Raw genomic sequence first — 18,763 nt, forward strand, 5'->3', positions numbered from 1 at the left:
TTTATTATGTTTATTGTCTCTCTCTCTCTCCTTGACAGAACATAAGCTCCACTAGAGAATTGTCTGTTTTCTTCATTTTGTATCCCAAATGTGTCTAGAACGGTACCTGACCTCTAATAGAAGTTCATTAAATTTTTGTTCAATGAACATAAAATTACATTATGATTTTATTAGTATTAAAATATAACAAAAATAAAAACAAAGTTATCACATACACTGCTGTATTAACATTTAAATACAACAGATAAAAAATCACAAAATAAGAACTGCAGAAACAAAAACCAGGTAAGATTTGTTTACACAACATTGTAAAGCAACTATACTCCAATTAAAAAAAAAAAAAAGATTTATTTAACGTGGTAGGTGTGCTTGCCCGTTCATAAGTTCATTCCAGTCTGGAACACAGGAGGATAATGCTACTCGCATATCTGCTGCGCCATTTAATCCGTTCCTTTCCTTTGCTTTTAACTGGGTTAAGACCGAAAACCCTAGTTCACACAAACTAGTTGCTGTGAATGGTAATAGCAGCAGGATACTCTTTCGGCTTATCAAAGGAAAGTCTTCCTTTATCTTAATCCAAAATGCTGATAAACTTAGTGTTTCATAATCATTCTTCGATGTATATGAAGAACTGAGCTGCAATAATTCATTTTCTTCCTCAGGCACCAAGTTTAACTCAATTATTGATTCTGGGTTTCGAAAAGCAAACGGATCTTTTACCCAACAATTCTGTCTTAATGTTTCAAATTTCTCTTCTGGGAATAAATGGTTAAAGGTTTGGCAGAGAGAAGTGAGGTGCAACAATATCTCTAGTTTTATTTCTTCCAAAATGTTTTCATTGATAACATTCTCTTCAATGTGCTGCAAAAACCTTGGAAACATGTAGTAGCTAGGACGGTTGCTTTTAAGCCTCGCTTGCCACAACAGTAACGCCTTCTGGAATCCTTGGATACGTTCGGCCTGTTGGAATATGTCACTGTTTTTCCCCTGTAGTTTTAAACGTAGTTCATTAAGGATGCCAAAAATATCAGTTAAATATGCCAGTTTCGTTACCCAAATATCATCCTCAAAAATAGCTGCCAAATGAGACTTCTTTTCAATGAGAAAAACGTGGATCTCATTCCTGAGTTCGTAAACCCTGCTCAGTATTTTCCCTTGAGACAACCAACGAACTTTGGTGTGATACAGTAAGTGGGTATAATTAGCTCCAATCTCCGAACAAAACGTTTCAAGAAGTCGGCTGTTTAGTGAGCTCCCTTTAATAAAGTTAACAACTTTCACTGCCTTTTTCAATACTTCCATGAGCTTCTGTGGAATCTCTCTGGATGCTAACGCTTCACGATGTATAAAACAATGATTCCACGCCCCACTAGTAACTTCTAGCAATTTTTTAATTACTCTGCTCTGTTTTCCAGTGATGTTTGCTGTTCCATCACTTGTAATTCCTTTGCAGTTTTTCCAGTTTAATTTATACTGACCAACAATGCACTTTTCTAATTCTGTGAAAATATCTAATCCACCTAGGTGTGAGGTTAAGTTTAAACAACACAAAAAGTCCTCCATAAAATCGCCTTGCCACGCATATCTGACATAGACTAAAAGTGCTGTGCAGCTTCCAGTATCTGTGCTTTCATCAAGCTGGATTGCAAAATCTATTCCCGACTGTAACCGAGTAATAAGCATTGCCTCTAAATGTTCGGCAATTGTACAAATTCGAAGAGATATTGTGTTATCACTAGGAATCGTTTTTAATTTATCAGCAGATTTATCATCAAAAATTGTACGCACCATATCCAAACATGCTGGAAGAATAATTTTTTCAGCAGCTGTGTGAGCCATTTTCTCTTTTGCCACACGATATGCAACTAAATATGATGATAATAAGGTTTTCTCACTAACAGTAGTAGAGCAGCTAAGAAATTGTGTTGATGATTTTACATCTATTTTCTTTCTTTGAAAATATTCAAGAGGCTTATCAATAAGTTCAGCATGCTGTGTTTCTAAGTGCCTTTTTAATTTTGAAGGTTTTAAGCTTTCATTTGCAAGAATATTATTACAAATAACACACTGAGGTCTGTCATTTTCAAAGGGTTTTTCACATTTGATAAAACCGTATTTTAAATAATCTTCATTATAACGCCTTGCAGTTACTTTTTTCTTTTTGAAACGTGGCTCAAACGAAGTTGATGTCTGCAGATTAGAGTCAATAGTTTTCTCAATATTGTCACTATTCATACTTCCAGATCCAGCAGTAGAACTTGAACATGCTTCTGCATACTTTGCTTCATTATTCCTCTTTCTTTTAAAAAAGAAATGATCCATTTTAAAAGCGATTTTGAATAAAATATTATAATTGCCACTAACTATAATTGTCACTAATATATATATATATATATTTTTTTTTTTTTTTTTTTTTTTTTTACTGCCTAGATAACATCTTTCCAAAAAATGCAGTTTGCAACTGAATCTCAGTGGAACATCTCAGACTTTATATCCATTTGCAAGTCATGGTAATATACAACTAGACTGCAGATCAACCTTGTTATTATGAAAACCAAATAAGACATCAGCGGACAATGATTTAAAAACCATTTCTTAGGCAATCAATGTACATTCTATTCATCATATCCCCTCCATCAAATATCTTTCCACATATTGAAACTGACCTTAGTATTCCTTGCAAGGTGTATAATTCTGGCAAAGGATTCATGTAAAGCACTCTGATATTTTATATTTTATTTTGTTTTTAAAAATGTTCGTCATGACTCACAAAATTGATTTCATGACCTACTAAATGGGTCACATGCATAATGTGAAAAACACTGATATAGAGACGTTTTCCTCTTTTGTGTTAGTGGCTTGACTACGTCTGCTTGATGATCAAAGAAACTAGCTGATCTGCTAAACTGTTGGCTGATACAGAAACTTTCTTGAAGTGGTAGGTATATATCATTCCTGATTTTCATTCCTGATACTTTTTGATGGGAAGGGTTTTTAAGAGTGCCAGTATGGTCTGATCTTGTGAGGTTCCAATGAGGTTTTCCATGGCTAGGTCAACTATAAGGTTGGAGTTGGTGACATATTTTTAGAACTGTCTTGGAATGCATCCTTGACCTGGGAATAAGACCAGAGATATGATATTAAGCATTACAATACAGAGAAATAGTGTTGCCAGCTATAGGGACCTTTACAGAATCCAAGGTCATGGGTGCTGAAGCAAAAAGCTGGTAGCTCTCAACACAATGTTATATAGGCTTAGGCCTTTTTCTGTAAGGCAAACCACCTCAACCAAGATTGGGAGATAGAAAAAATGATATAAGACCTGGGAGTTGGCATCAGGAGATGCAAAGTACATTGACGAAGCTAAACACAGCAAACCATGGAGGAGCACAGTTCATTCACTATATATACTTCCTCTTAGTTCAGTCTGGCCATGCCCATCTCGTAAGTACTTCCCGCACTGCTCTCTTTGAACTTAGGATATTTGGGTCTTATCAGCACAATACAGCACTTCCTTACAAACCACTCCATCAAATAATGCCACTTCGGGGAGGTGGGAGAGGAAGGGTAAAGTCTTACATTTACTGTAGTGTTTATTAGAAATTAAACATTTTAACAGTGTTAATAGTTTTATTAGGATTGTTTGCACTAACTAGATTTTATTTTCTGTAATTCTTGATGCTCTGGCATTTGGGTTCTCACTAATCAGAGAGGGAACTAATCCTCCCAGGGTTGGGTAATTCCTAGAGATAGCAAACAACTTGACTGATAGCTCAACCCAGGAACACAACTTTAGAGCCAGCCTTACCCACACTTCCCCCACCCTCCCAAATCAGGTTCTTATTCTCCAGATATTCCCCTGCCCTGTTTACCCCAGGGCCAGGTAACCATGAACTAGGGACAGCCCCCATGCCCTGAATCCTGGTGAAACTGTTAAGAAAGCCAATCTGAAACCTGCTTACCTTGCTTGGCCAATTCCTTCCTGAGAAAACCACAATACAGGCTTTTCCACATTTCCCCTTCCACCTCCTCTCCCTCCTGCCCAACCCTGGTGCTTCCCATGTGGCCACCCTGTATAGCATGGCACAGCATGCCCTACCTCCTGTATCTAGGGATCCGTGAGTATAAAAACTACCTACGTCATGACAGCCATTTCAAGTCTGTTTGCCTTATCATACCTGATTAAAACAAATCGCAGGTAAATCATTTTTACTTCATCTTTGTTCTGGTTACAAAGTTACAAAGTTGCATAGTTTGGCCCTAATCCTATTTTCCACATAATGTCTGTTATTTTTTAGCATAAATTTTGCATTCCATGAGTTCTTCTAAGTCATAGTGTTAAAGCTGAAACACCCGTATCTCGAGATTACTTTTATTACTTGCCTGGTGAATGGATTCCCCCAATCACTTGAGAGGAAGATTGGAATCCTTCAGTTTTGGGGACATACTAAATATTTGTCATTCTAGCTATCACCCATCCTTCACCTGTGAGTGAAACAGTATCATACAGTACACAAGTAAGGTATAGGTTTCAGGAATACCAGGCAGCACTCAAAATGTGTTACAAATTATCTGAATGCCATCAATTTTCACCAGCCTGTCACCACTGTATTTATGTGGGGGCCTAATCTTTTAATAATAAAGCCAGCTTTGAAAGAGGCATCAGAGCAGATGGTGACCTTGAAACAAGATGTTGCCAGATGGAGAAGGCCTTAGTGAGATTCTTCCCTGAGACTTCATTACTTATTTTTAACAGTAAACTTGAAGGGGACTTACATTATGTCATGTATACTGCACTTTTTAAAATTTTAATAAGCTTTATTTTTTTTAAGAGCAACTTTAGGTTCACAGTGAAATTGAGCAAAAGATAAAGATTTCCCATATATTTCCTGCCCCCACCTATGCACAGTCTTCGCCATCACCAACACCCGCCACCGGAGTGGTACATGTTACAGCTGATAGACCTACAGTGTCACATCATAATCACCCGAAGTCCACCCTTTACATTAAGGTTCACTCTTCGTGTTGTACACTCCATGGATTTTGACAAATGTATAATGACATGTATCCATCATTATGGTTTCATAGAGTATTTTCACTGCCCTGAAAATCCTGTGCCTCTGCCTCCCTTCTTTCCTATCCCCACTCTCTCTGCCACCAATCTCTAATAGTCACTGAATTTTTTTGTTTGTTTGTTTTTACCAGCTTAGCTCCACAGTTTTGCCTTTTCCAGAGTGCCATACCGTTGGAATTATATGTATATAGACTTTTCAGATTGGCTTCTTTCACTTAGTAATACGCATTTAAGGTTCCTCCATGTATTTTCATGACTTGATAGCTCATTTCTTTTTAGCACTGAAAAATACTTCATTGTCTGGCTGTAACAGTTTATTTATCCATTCACCTACTGAAAGACATCTTAGTTGCTTCCAAATTTTGGCAATTATGAATAAAGCTGCTATAAACATTGGTTATAGGTTTTTGTGTGGACAAAAGTTTTCAACTCCTTTGGGTAAATACTAAGGAACCTGACTGCTGCATCGTATGTACAAGTACATTTTTAAAGAGGATCCCAGCAAAGGTTGTGTATCCTTTTGTTGCTGGAGCTTGTCAATATTGTGGGCACAGATTATGCTTTATAGATAAAGCATAGATGTTGCTCAACTTTTTTTTTGAAATGGTGCCAGCTTTTGTTAACATAACTCACACACGCTGACAGACTTCAAATAATGCCAAAGGGACTGCTCTAGGATTTCCTGAGTTGTGATGGCCTACTCTGGTACTGAGTTATTCTGTTGATGTCTCTGAAATGAACTGCCAATAAACAGAACCAAGTCAGAACTGAGGGGTAAAGGTGGCTGGTGAGATGGGTTACACAATTTAGTATAATTCAGTGAGAAAGAGGGACATGGGGAGCTGTCAAGATAAGACTATTTGGTCAGTTTGGCATTGGACAAATACTAAATCTTGAATTTAGTAGCAGATATTTTATGAGATTAAAAGTTTTAAAGGGCATTCTAGAACAATGCTGTTGGAATGCAGCTTCAGGAATGTGCCAGGAAGGTGGCAGCAGGAGCCATCTGAGAAAACTTCGCTATAGGGAGTAGGGTTAAGTTGTAATATGCACGAGATCAAAATGTATAACCTTGTCTCTAGGCTAGCAGTCTCTTGGCATAGTTTTCCGTGTTTAGTAACATAAAGCATTGGTGTCAACCGGAAGACCTACAAATAGGGGCAAAGGTCAGGGTTTATTAGGATGGTGGCATTTTTAGGTGTTGGTTGCCTTAGGAGGGGCTTGAAAATATCAACTTGATTAGTTATTATATTATGAATGCTTTAACTAGGACCAGTTGCTAGAGATCTAATGTATATGGTACCTGATTATACTTAAAAAAGAGTACATTTGGGGGGAATTCAGGGCCTGGTCTGAGAAATGGGCAAAGCTTTTCTTTGGAGGTCTTATGTCCTGTCTGCCAAGGTAGTTAGTAGGACTAAAGAGTTTATGGCAGATGCCTACTGGATGTCACAGCATTGTGGACAACATCAATATATTAAATCAGAACTAAACTGCTGAAAAAGCAACTGCATCTAAATCTCTTTGATGAATAAGAAGAGTTGGAGAGCAATTCACAACAGCCTTGAAGCAATCTGACTCAGATATATAACTGCCCTTAATAGCTGAAAGAGAACATTTATTGATTCTTCCTGTCATAGTGAAGGATGCTCACTTGTTTTTAATGTTCCTTCCCTCCACATGAAATTTCAAACCACTCAAATTTTATCCTGTATGCCACCTCTCCCCAGATATTTTATAGACATTTACCTTATACAGTTAAAGAAAAACAGTGTTAAAACGCTCTCCAAAGTCTTTTGTTTGCCCTCTCTTTTCTTTATCTATGTCTCTGAAAGGTGCCTTAATGGCAAGTCACAGGAGTTTGGAGGGACAGGTTCAAACCTGAGGGCTTTGGTCTAACCGTAAGTTTTGGAACTTTAAACAGAGATATTCTCAATTAGAACTCAATGTAAATCAGAGCATATACATATGTTAACATGAATAACTACATGTGTGATTCCATAACCCAGATGGGTTCTGCTGGGACAGGTCCTTTCTGGCCAAAACTTCAAAAATCTATAGATGTGTGCACTGATGCTTAAGATGTGTGTGTTGAGGCTGACTGCTGTGGATATATAACCACATTTCAGAGCAATAATGTTCTTTAATTGGGTGTGCATCTATCTTAGCCATTCTTTAGGAGAGAATTTCAGTTAAGGTGACCAAATACTTGTAGCTGAAAGTTTCTTATATACCAAGGTGCAATAATAATGACCTATTCCTAGAACAGTGTTTGTTGTAATGGTAGGTACTCAGTAAATGTATTTGAAAGATTGAATGAGAGAATGACAACTGTAGCAAACTGTACCATGTACATTGTTTTTATTAATCAATGAAAAATAAGTTACCAAACTATATTTGAACAATTTGGTAATATGTAAGACAAAGGTTAGTAAGACCTATTCTTTAAAATTGGATCAACGATATTCTATTTCAAAATAAACTGCTTATAATGTTAAGTAGTAGAAACAATGGTCTTATAAAAACATAAATGTAAACTATATTCAGATTTATCTTATAAAGCCTAACACTTAAATCTACCTGAAAATAAGAAACACATTAAAAAAAACTAATATCTCATTTGTATTACAATAAGTAATTATTCTTTTAGACAAAAACAATTGTCTTTAAATCATTCTGTTCTTTTACATTTTTACTATTCTCATTTCAATCCAGTTCTCTGTGGGCGTTCATAATCGGCTATACTTCAGACTGTTATATCCAAAAAGTATTCTTAAAGGGCTTACTCTCTCTCCTCAAGCAGACAATTCACCTACAATAATAGCAGACATAGTATATTAGGGTATAGACCTGATAGACGTGGGGATGAAAGCATGGGGAAGTCCTTTTCTAACTGAAAGAGGATGCAAGGTAACAGCTAAATGGGAATCAGAAGTAGAAAATGTTGCAAGCTTGACAGAAGAAGGTATGAAATAGTTGTTTACAAAAGTGGTGCTACGAATGGACTAGGAAAATGTGTTAGGATTTTAAGCAGGTCTGCATGATTGCCTTACATGCTTAATGCAATGATCATTATTGCTATGATGCTTGATAGGTGTGGTCTTTAATTCCCTGCCATGAATTTTTACCTCTCAGACATATTTCCATGGTGCTATTATCTTCTAAAAATACAGCTCTGATCAGTTTCCTCATAATTCAAAAACCTCTATCGGCTCTGAGCAGTGTAATTTCCTCAGGATAATGTCGTTTAAATCTAAGCCTCATCCTATCTCTCTAGGTTTCTCCTTCATCCCATATCTCCATACTATTCTACACTTTAAGCGCTAAGACTATGGGAGTTCTTGAAATACCTCATGCACTTTCATGCTTCTGCTTTCGTTCTGGCTGGTATTCCCCTTGCCTTAAGTCATTTGAAATCCTATTCATTCTTCATGATTTAGCTCAAATGCTACAGCATTCATCCAATCAACTAACATGCAAGTATTTACAATGTGCCAGGTCCTGGGGATACAAAGCAAGAAAATGAATAGTGATATATTCATATAAGGGAACACCTGTTCAGCTGTTACAAGGAATGAACTAGAGTTACATAACACTGACAAATCTTACATTACGTTAAAGAAAGCTGCCAAAGGATATACACATTTCTGATTGTTAAAACTATGCAAAACAGCACTATATGCAATCAAAAATTAAAAGGGTGGTTACCTTGGTCAAGAGGGAACATAACGGGATTGGGTGGAGCAGACAAAGGACATCAGTTATATAATAACTATTTCTCCAGTTGGGTGTCAAGTACATATGTATTAGTTATAGTTTTATTTCTACTTTTTGTCTGTCTAAAGATATTCTATTTTTAAAAGGGATGGTTAAAGCGTGATTCCTTCCTGAAGGCATTGCAAACCTGTCCCATAACGAGTAATTTAAAATTATGTTCTTTCTGTCTCTGGTATTCTCCTTTGTTTCCTGTATTGCCATTGTGCACACATCAGTAATACTTAGGCCTTAAGAGTAGGAACTTGCAGGTACGAGCTTTAAGTAGATTAGAATGTAACCCTCTTCCCAGGAGACTCCCGTTTGCTCCAGTTCTCCAGGGACCTAACTAGGCCTAAGAACCTCAGCCTGACCCCTTCAGCTGACCCGAGAACATCTTCCCTCGGATCGCGGATCGCTGACCCCTTCCCCCGGTAGACGTCCATTCGCCCCCTGAGCAAAAGCAAAACGTGCCTCCCGCCAACGAACCCCGGAATGTCTCCCTTTAGTGGACGCCGGACCACTCCCACCAGAGGTTGCCTTTCTTCCTTCTCACCTCCAGCCTCACGCCGCGAGCCTCGCGCCTCGCCTGCCGACCCGCGGTGCGCCTCGCCCCCCATTCTCTACACAACACCACTTCCAGTCTAACCTCAACGCTCAACAGAAATCACACTTCCAGCCGGGAAAGGGCTGACTCGATCCTCTGCGCATGCGCGGAGCTACGAGTCGCCCCTGCCCTCGCGGTCGTCTCGCGGTATTGCCTTTTCCCGCGAGAGTTATTTGAGCTTTCTGGCGGTAACCACGCCCTCGGCTGTCCGCGGCCGGCTGACCGGAGTGTGAATTTTGTCTGCTGAAAATCTGGCTGTGGTCAGTCGAGCCAAATACAGCCGAGAGCGGACGCATTCGTCCCGGCCGGGTTCTGGCGCCGTGGGGGCCAAGAGGCTGCTGCCGATTAAGGAGGCCTCCCAGCTTGCGCAGCAGCCGCATCAGAACCGGGCGAAGCTGGTGGTGGCGTTGAGCCGCACCTACGGCTCGGCGGTCCCCGCCACCCCTCGCCGCCCCGCTGGTACACCCGTGAGCACGTTAATTTGTCAGTCTTTGTAAGGGAATTACAGAGATGTTTTTCAATTCTGCTATCATTTACCTTGTTTACTTATTTAGAGAACCATATTGTTCTTTGTAATCATAGTAGGCTTGTGTCTCTAGGTTAGAAGTTCACCGATTTTTAACATAAATCTGCATTTCATTAAATAGATATAAAATGTATATTAAATATATATATATGTATTTCTGCCCTGTAATGGTTTTAACAAAACACGTTTCTTAGGAACAGAATAAGTCAGTGCAAAGAAGTTCATTTTTGTTACGAACTGTTTTTCAGGTTAATATACAGGTGTCCCCCACTTTTCAAAAATTCGATTTAGGCCACTTCGCTTTTACAAAAGACCTGTATTGTATTAGTACCTGTTTTCGTAACTGAAGGAAATCTGGAGGGTTTTCACTTTTACGAAAAAACGGCAAAAGGCGGTAGTACTTGGTATGCTTAGCCTTCAGCGGTTTTTTTTGCAGGGATCCTTTACCGAGGCAGCGCGCAGACCCGGCAGCCTGAGTGGCACAGCCAGGCTCCTTCCCTGGAAATACACTCAGCGTCTCAGTATCAAGCCCCCATAGCTTGGAACTGTGTCTGTGAGCATCTGTGCTGCATCTCGATTTATTTCGTGCATCCGTCAGCAAGTGTCCTAAAGTATCAGAAAAGCTTAACATAAAACCAGATGTAGTTTTAAGTGTTTTGATTGGGGTGAACGAACTGGGCATTGTGTGTGAGTTGAACTTGATTGGGTCCACCATTTCCATGCAGAGAGAAAGAATCTTGAAAGCTGCCAAAGTTACTATTGCTTCTGTTAGTAGCAAAGTGGTCTCAGTTGGCATCCAGCAGTGGATAAACTGGAAAGTCTATTGCTTGAGTGGACTGATGGTTGTACAAAGCGAGGTATTTAAGTTATCTTATGGAGAAATCGGTCAGTCTTTCCAATAAGCTGAAACAGAAAGCACTTGGACCACGGTGATGAAAGTGTTGCAACAGTAGAATTTGAAGGTAGTCATGGATGGTTTGATTGGTGAGGGCAGGTTCTTAGCTTAAAAGTTACTGGAGAGAGTGCTTCCGCTGATACTGAAGCTGCCAAAAAGTTCCCGGAACTGAAGAAAATAATTACAGGAGGTGGTTATTTGTATAAGTGTTTGACCCTGAAGATGTTGTTGAAGAGGTTTTGGCATCCCATGACTAAGAATTGACAGATGAAGGGGTGATGCCATTGCAAGAGGAAAGGATGCTATTAGAATACTAATTGAAACCGAACACAGTAGTGAACAGCCTAAAAGTAAAGCCCTCCAGGAACTCAACATGAAGCACTTGCATGAGATTTTCACTGTAATTGACAGTGCTGCAATGATAGCAGAGGAGGTATGACTAATTTTGAAAGGGCATGTAGGTTTAGGGCAAGTTTGCAGGATGTTTTGAGTGCCTGCAAACAACTGCATGATAGAAAAATGCATGAGGATAAGCAGTCAAGCAATACTGTCATATTTCAAGCCTTCCACATCAGCCACAGCTGATGAACCTCAACATTTGACACTGAGGCAGGCAGTTATAGAAGAAGGTGAAGACATTAGGGACCTGCTTGCCCTGACGGATTCAAACAACGGTGAGATGTTAATAGGTGACCCCCTTCCTCTGTCTCCTACGTCCCCGTCTCCACACGCCCCCACCACAGCCTAACACACTTTCATCACCACCTCTCAGCCTTCCAGTGTGCCGCTCGCTGTCCTGTCGATTCTGCTAAGTGAAACTATACTGTACAGACATTATTTCTACTTTATCCAGGCAGTGTGTTTATCATATCATACCTGCTTTTACTATATGCTAGTGTTATTTTAGGTTTTATGTGTTATTTGGTATGATTTGGTAGGTTATTTTTTGAGTCTGGAAATGCTCAAACTTTCCCCATATAAATTAATGGTAATTGCTTCTTCACTTTATACCATTTTGGCTTACGAAAGGTTTCATAGAAACATTCTACTTTCAGATATGGAGGAAAACCTGTATTCCTAGCCTTTTATTATAATTTAGTTTAAGAAATAGAAAAAGAGTTAAATACAATAGTTTTAATTTCAACTCTAAGACTTTACATGACTTTGACAAAATCAAAAAGCATTTCTTTACCTCAAGCTACTACCTTTTTGTTTAAAATTATTTATTTATTTATTTATTTTTGGCTGCACTGGGTCTTTTTTGCTGCACGCGGGCTTTCTCTAGTTGCGGCAAGCGGGAGCTACTCTTCGTTGCAGTGGATGTGCTTCTCATTATGGTGGCTTCTCTTGTTTCGGAGCATGGGCTCTAGGCCTGTGGGCTTCAGTAGTTGTGGCACGAGGGCTCAGTAGTTGTGGCTCACAGGCTCTAGAGCGCAGACTCAGTAGCTGTAGCGCACGGGCTTCGTTGCTCCGCAGCATGTGGGATCTTCCTGGAGCAGAGATCGAACCCGTGTCCCCTACATTGGCAGACAGATTCTTAACCACTGCGCCACCAGGGAAGCCCCAAGCTACTACCTTTTTTACTTGCAGGATTTCAAAAAGATTCTTCCATATGCTCTGCATTGTTCTGCACTTTGTTTTTTTTTTCACTTAACAGTATATTCTGGATATTCCTTCTTGTCACTATTTAATTAAACTTACGCATTCTTTTTTTTTTTTCTTTCGGCTGTCATATATTCCATTTTGTGGATATACTCAGATTTGTAGCCAATCTCCTATAGATGGACACTTGTGTTGTTTCCAGCCTTTGGATATTAGGAACAATGCTTTAATGAATAAATGTCATTTCTTACATTTGCAGGGGTAACTCTTAGATCCTCTGAAGAGAATTGCTGGTCTAAAGAGGAAATGTTTTTGTAAATGTGATAAATATTGACAGTTGGCCTTTAAAGAGTGGTCCATTCTGCACTCCCATCAGCAGCGTATGAGAGATATTGCTTTTTTTTAGGTGGATTGGGAGGAACTAGAAAGTGATTGGGGGGATGTTTTCTGATAGACGAGAAAATTTCTACGTAAAATCCTGAACAGTTTGAGAATAGGAGTTAGAATGATAACATATATGTAAAAAAGAAATTGCTGTGTGATGGGAAGGGTCAATTGTAAAAGGCAGTGTTGAATTCAGACCAGTGCTGTTGTTGTTTTTAACTGAACTGTGCCTTTGATACGTGTTTCTCAATAGATTCAAGGATGTAGAGAAGAATCAAAAGAATCTTATGTGATATTTTAAAATCTATGCTGCCTTGCTCCATGACAGCAGTAACTAAAAAACAGGAGACATGGGTGAATGATTACTCAAGTCTATTCTCAACAATTTATTCTTCTGGATAGACGATTAAGAGTTATTAAAGAGTGAAGATTTTAGTTTAATGAAAATTATTCATATTACTGAGAGTCTTAGGTTAGTGCTAGAAATAAAGTCTTTTATCAATGTAGTTTGTGAAGGATTTGTTTTGTATTTCTGGTTGTCAATAAAACATTTTTTCAAGAGGCATTTGTTTATGCCTTAAATATGCTATGATGTTGTGTAAATATGAACCTGCAGCAGAGTGAGAAATAGAATTTGCAGCAGTTTATTATTTCTTTAACCAAACAGAAGGAAGATGAAGACAGCGACATTTCAAGTTATTTTAATTATTTTACTTTCTTCTTGAAAGTATTCCGGAAATTTTGCCAGTTTTTATTAACATTCACAGGGAGTGAGTATATCATTTAAAAATTTACCAGATTGAAAACCTTAAGGACTTGTATAATTTAGAGAAAAAACAGCTAGGATTCCAAATATATATATAATATAAATAAATTAATTTATAGTATACACACACACATACCTACATACACATATATTTGTCATATTAAAGTGACCTTATAAATAATACCTTTTTCTGTAGGATAAACTATGATCGTGATTAAAAGCTGATTTAATAGATAATGCTAGCTTTAATTTAAAAAATTTAAGAACAGTTTCAGGTAAATATATTTAAATGAGTGCTCTACTTAGCAAGGAAGTTAAAAGACCATTTTTTTTGGTTCAAAAATTATTTCATTCTTATTATTTAGTAAATATTTCAGACAAGGATTATTTTGAGACTATGTTAAATGTACATTTTGTACACGTATGTATGAAATTAGTATTATAGCTTCTGGGTTTTTTTTTTGCATGAATTGTACCTTCTTTATGAGTTATTATTAAAGTCTTGAATTGTGAACTTGAGGAAATCAAATGGTTGTCATTATAATGCCACCTGGGGATAAGTTTGATCAGTGTTTTCTTTAAGGACTGAGGCAAATAGCAATGAAGTTCAATTTTGAGGGTGCCAGATTCTAAATAAGTTCTTGGGAAATATGCCAGAAAATGCCCAGATTGATAATGTTTTGTGTATAAAATTAATTAAGCCATTCTTATTAGACTGAAAGATAAATTTCCAAATACAGGCAATTCTGGCTCTTTCAGTACTTAAGACTATTCCCTATGGTTAAAGGTATATATGACATGCCTATTTTTTTACTTCATATTTTTTTCTTTCTTTAACTTTAAATACACAGTAGTTGAATTTTTCCTTATTAAATATATAATATACAGTAAGAGAAAAGAGTGTATACGATGCATGCACACTTCTGTGCGTGCGCGCACACACACACCATTTAAAGATATGTAGTTCCAACGGCAATTCTGTGACAGCAATTGGATGTCCTATAATTTGACACCTAGAGTTAGAACAGACCCATAGGTCAAGGGCTCAGCCCCACAAGACTGCCTCCACAACAGATGCCAGCCAGGAGTTTAAAGTATCCCAAAGCTACCTACACTTCTACCCAGCTGACTCCAAATTCAGCGATTCCCATGACTGCTCACCCCCCCCGCCCCCAGATGTGATAATTCCCATGACTCCTCACCCCCCCGCCCCCAGCTGTGATAATTCTCTAGAATGACTGACTGGACTCAGGAAAGCGCTATACTACCTACTCCAGTTTTATTATAAAGGGGCAAAGTATGGGACGCAGGGAGTGCAGAGCTTCCATGGCCTGCCTGGGTGTGCCACCCTCTCAGCACATTGGTGTGTTCACCAACCTGGAAGCTTCTTGAGCCTGGTTGTTTCAAGGTTTTTTAATGGGATTTCATTGAGTAAGCATGATTGATTAAATCATTGGCTATTTAACTGAAAATCTTTAGTCCCTCTCCCCTCCCTGGAAATTGGGGGATGGGCCCTGAAAGTTACAACTCTATAATCACCTGGCTGGATTTTCTGGTGACCAGCTTCTATCTTGAAGCTATCTAGCGTCTCCCAACCCACGAAGAGTCACCTCATTAGCATAAACTCAAGTGTGGTTGAAAGGGACTCAGGAATGACAAATGACATTTCTATCACTCAGCAAATTCAGGAGGTTTCAGGAACTCTACCAGGGACCAGGGACAAAGATCAAATACTTTTTTTATTATACCACAAGAGAATAAAAAAGTGAACACATATACCCAACACCTAATTAAGAAATAGAATACCAAGGTACCTTTTTAAGTCTCTTATGTCTCTTTCTTAATGTATTCCCCCTCCTTCTTTCCCAGAGGAAACCACTATCATGAATTTTATATTATTCGTTACCTTGCTTTTCTTTAGAGTTGAGTTTATTATAAGGCTACCTAGGTGTATCCCCAAAATATGCACTGTATCTTTGCTTTTTTTTAACCTTATTATGAATGTAGTTATTTTGCATGTATTCTTTTGTAACTAATTTTTTTTTCCATTTAACACTGTTTCTAAGAGTAATCCAAATTTATGCATGTAGCTATAGTTCATTCCTTTTCACTACCATATAATATTTTGTATTAGAAATGCAACACACTTGAGTTATCTGCTATATTGTTTACTATTATGAACTAAACTTAGCATTCTCAAACATGTGCAAAAGTTTCTCTGGCTAATATGCCTAGAGGTGGTGTTATGGACTGAATTGGGTTTCCCCAAAATTCAAATGTTGAAGCCCTTACTCCTAATACCTCCCAATATCTCAGAATGTGACTGCATTTGGAGATAGGGTCTTTAATAAAGAGGTAATTAAGTTAAAATGAGACCTTTGATGGTGGTGGAGTGGCGGGGGTGCCCTAGTCTGGTCTGATTGTTGTCCTTATAAGAAGAGGAGATTAGGACATACAGAGAAATGCTGGACATGTGCATGCAGAGAAGAAAGGCCGGCGAAGACACTGCAAGAAGACATCTGCAATGCCTGGGAAGAAACCAAACTATATTCTTGGACTTCTAGCCTCCAAAACTCAGAAAATAAACTGGTGTCTAAGCCACCCAGTCTCTAGTATTTTTGTTATGGCAACCCTAGCAAACAAATACAGTTAGAATTGCTAGATGGTAGGATTATGCACAAGTTCAGTTTAGTTAGTAACGCCAATATATTTTTAAAGTACTTGGACCGATTTACAGTCCTACTGGCATGTATGAGAATTCTTGTTCTACATCCTTGCCCGAACCTGATATTGTCAGACTTTACTTTCTCCAGTCTGTTGGAAAGGAATGGAATCTTATTGTCATATTAATTGCATTTTCCTGATAATTAAGGAGAGTTGAATATCTTCATGTGTTTCTTGTTTCTGTATCAGTAAAATGCCTGTTATATCTTCGTCCACTGTTCTGTTCTGTTATTTGTTTTTTTATTACTGATGGGTAGGAGTTAATTTTAATGAAAGTAAGATTTATCCTTTAATGACCTGTCTTCTTTTATGTCTTATTTAAGAAATTCTTCCCAACCTCCAGAGTAAAAGAATATATTCTCTCATTTTTTTTCTGAATGTTGTACATTTGAATCCTTAATGTACCTGGAATTGATTTTTTTTAAAGTTTGGTTTGAGGTAGATGTATAGTGTCATTTTTTTCCCATGCTAATAACAGTTGTCTTAGTCCTATTTATTGAATAGTCTTTGGCAGCTCTGTTATACATCACGTCTGCCAATGATGTGGTTCTCTTTCTGGTCTCTAATTATGATTTTTGTCTACCTCTAGACCAGCATCACATTGTCTTAATTACTATGGTTTTATAATAAATCTTAATATCTGGTAGTAAGTGGATTTTTTTGTTTTAAATTTTATATATATACATATGTATATTTAACAATTGATATGTGTATGATCTTGAACCTGTCAAATGTGGAGAATAGAGCTAGGTGTGTTTAAGCATAGGAAATGGTCTTTGCTCCAAAGACTAAAAAAATTCTTTTCAAGGCAACTCAAAATCAAACCAATGAGCCTTTAAAACAGCCATTTCTAATATGAGACCAGGGTTTGTGGGGTATTATGGATGGGGTTTTAGGTGGAAAAAGGTGGTCCATGAGTTGATAGTTGTTGAGGCTAGTTGGGTATATTAATTTTATAGGTTTCAGTGGTTTCTTTTCTTAATAAATATAGAATGTATCACTTGCTAGATAATTATATTGGGCCTTTAATGACTACTTTTGTCTTTTTGTTTTCTTAAGATTTTGTACTCAGAGAATTCCATTTCTTCAGTAAGGCCTAATGATATATCAGGTAAATGTACATAAAGTTAATAGATTTGAAGGTCATACTTTTTGTTACTGTTATGAAATTTTTCAAAGAGAATACAGTAAAATGAACCCAACACCTAACTTCAGCCATTATGAATATTTGGCCAGTTTTGTTTCTCTTCCTTTCCCCTCCTCACACCCAGGCCACATACCCAGGCCACAAGTGTGAAGTAAACACACTTCACACACCCCAACCCACTCTCAGCCAGAATTATTTTAAAGCAAATCTTAGCTGTCATTTCATCTAATATCCAGTGTTCAGATTTTTCTAATTTTCTCAAAAAAATTATTTTTCATGCTTGTTTCTTTGAATTGGGATCTAAACTATATCTATACATTTCATTTGATATTTCTTATGTCTCTTTTAATATTCAACAAGCTCTCTTCCCCTCTCTTTCCTTGACATTTATTTGTTGTAGAGATTGGGTCATTTGTCTAGTTGAATTTCCCATATTCTGGATTTGGCTGATTTCATCTTCGTACTATCACTCAATCTGTTCTATCATGTGTATTTCCCATAAACTGCTATTTAATGGTAGATGATTGACTAGATTAAATCTTGACTTTTTTTCCAGGTAGTGGGGCAAAATACTTATGTGGTAGCTTATAAACATTTTATTGCATTCATATCAGGAGGTGAAAGTCTTCAATAATATTTTTCAAACAGTGTCCTAATATACATGATTCAGGATTATAAATGTGTTCTGTAGTCTTTTCATCTCTAATCTTCCTGTTTTTACAGATGGGAAAACTAAGGCCTAGAGAATTAAATATTTGCCAAAGACCAACCAGCTAACTTAATAGAAGTAGGGCTTTTCGCGATAGTGAAGAGGCCCGCGCACCGTGATGAAGAGTGGCCCCCGCTTGCCGCAACTAGAGAAAGCCCTTGCACAGAAACGAAGACCCAACACAGCCAAAAATAAATATATATAAAAAAAAAAACAAGATTACTATTTTTAAAAAAAAGAAATTATGGTTCAGTGCCATAGCTGTAAATCATTTCTGCTCCTGGAGAGGTTAGAAAGGGCTTATAATATTTACCCTTTTTTTTTTTTTCAGACAGAATTTAGGTCTGAGCAAAAGCTTTTGTGTCCTCCAACCTCAAAGTTTATTGGGGATGGAAGTCCAAATTTTCTTTGACATACCATAAAAAGAATCTCATGAGCAGAGCATCAAACTAATTTTGGAATATATGAATTATGCCCAGTGTTATTTTCAATAGATTTTAAACAAAAATATAGAAATACATTTTTACTGATCTATATGATTTTGGGTTCTGAAACTTCTACACGTTACATGCCTGA

General features: G+C 37.7%; 1 protein-coding gene and 1 long non-coding RNA gene across 5 annotated transcripts; one reads left to right on the top strand and one right to left on the bottom strand.

The window, feature by feature from the left end:
• Positions 1-212: 212 nt before the first annotated feature.
• On the bottom strand, positions 213-9,525 carry FAM200B (family with sequence similarity 200 member B). 4 transcript variants are annotated; one of them, XM_036853997.1, is made up of 4 exons: positions 9,384-9,525; positions 8,425-8,575; positions 2,667-3,114; positions 213-2,299 (listed from the first exon to the last, which is right to left on the bottom strand). In XM_036853997.1, exons 3-4 carry the CDS (start codon positions 2,708-2,710, stop codon positions 352-354), a joined length of 1,992 nt encoding a protein of 663 aa, XP_036709892.1. In that variant the 5' UTR covers positions 2,711-3,114; positions 8,425-8,575; positions 9,384-9,525; the 3' UTR covers positions 213-351. The 4 variants fall into 4 exon arrangements, with proteins under 4 accessions (XP_036709892.1, XP_036709891.1, XP_036709893.1 ...); XM_036853996.1 differs by lacking the exon at positions 8,425-8,575; XM_036853998.1 differs by lacking the exon at positions 2,667-3,114.
• Positions 9,526-9,664: 139 nt separating this feature from the next.
• On the top strand, positions 9,665-18,763 carry LOC118896019. The gene is made up of 3 exons (XR_005020063.1): positions 9,665-9,901; positions 17,391-17,442; positions 18,202-18,763. It is a non-coding gene; the product is annotated as an uncharacterized LOC118896019 (long non-coding RNA).

This window comes from Balaenoptera musculus, chromosome 5, assembly GCF_009873245.2.
Source record: "Balaenoptera musculus isolate JJ_BM4_2016_0621 chromosome 5, mBalMus1.pri.v3, whole genome shotgun sequence".
In the NCBI taxonomy this organism is placed as follows: domain Eukaryota; kingdom Metazoa; phylum Chordata; class Mammalia; order Artiodactyla; family Balaenopteridae; genus Balaenoptera; species Balaenoptera musculus.

What these genes read in the sequence shown, in the direction of transcription:
- FAM200B (XM_036853996.1), bottom strand. Translation starts at nt 2,710, where the DNA reads ATGAATCCTTTGCCAGAATTATACACCTTGCAAGGAATACTAAG. An exon ending in ACCTTGCAAGGAATACTAAG is followed by an intron (nt 2,300 to 2,666) that starts GTCAGTTTCAAT and finishes CTTTTTTAAAAG; the next exon opens with AAAGAGGAATAATGAAGCAA.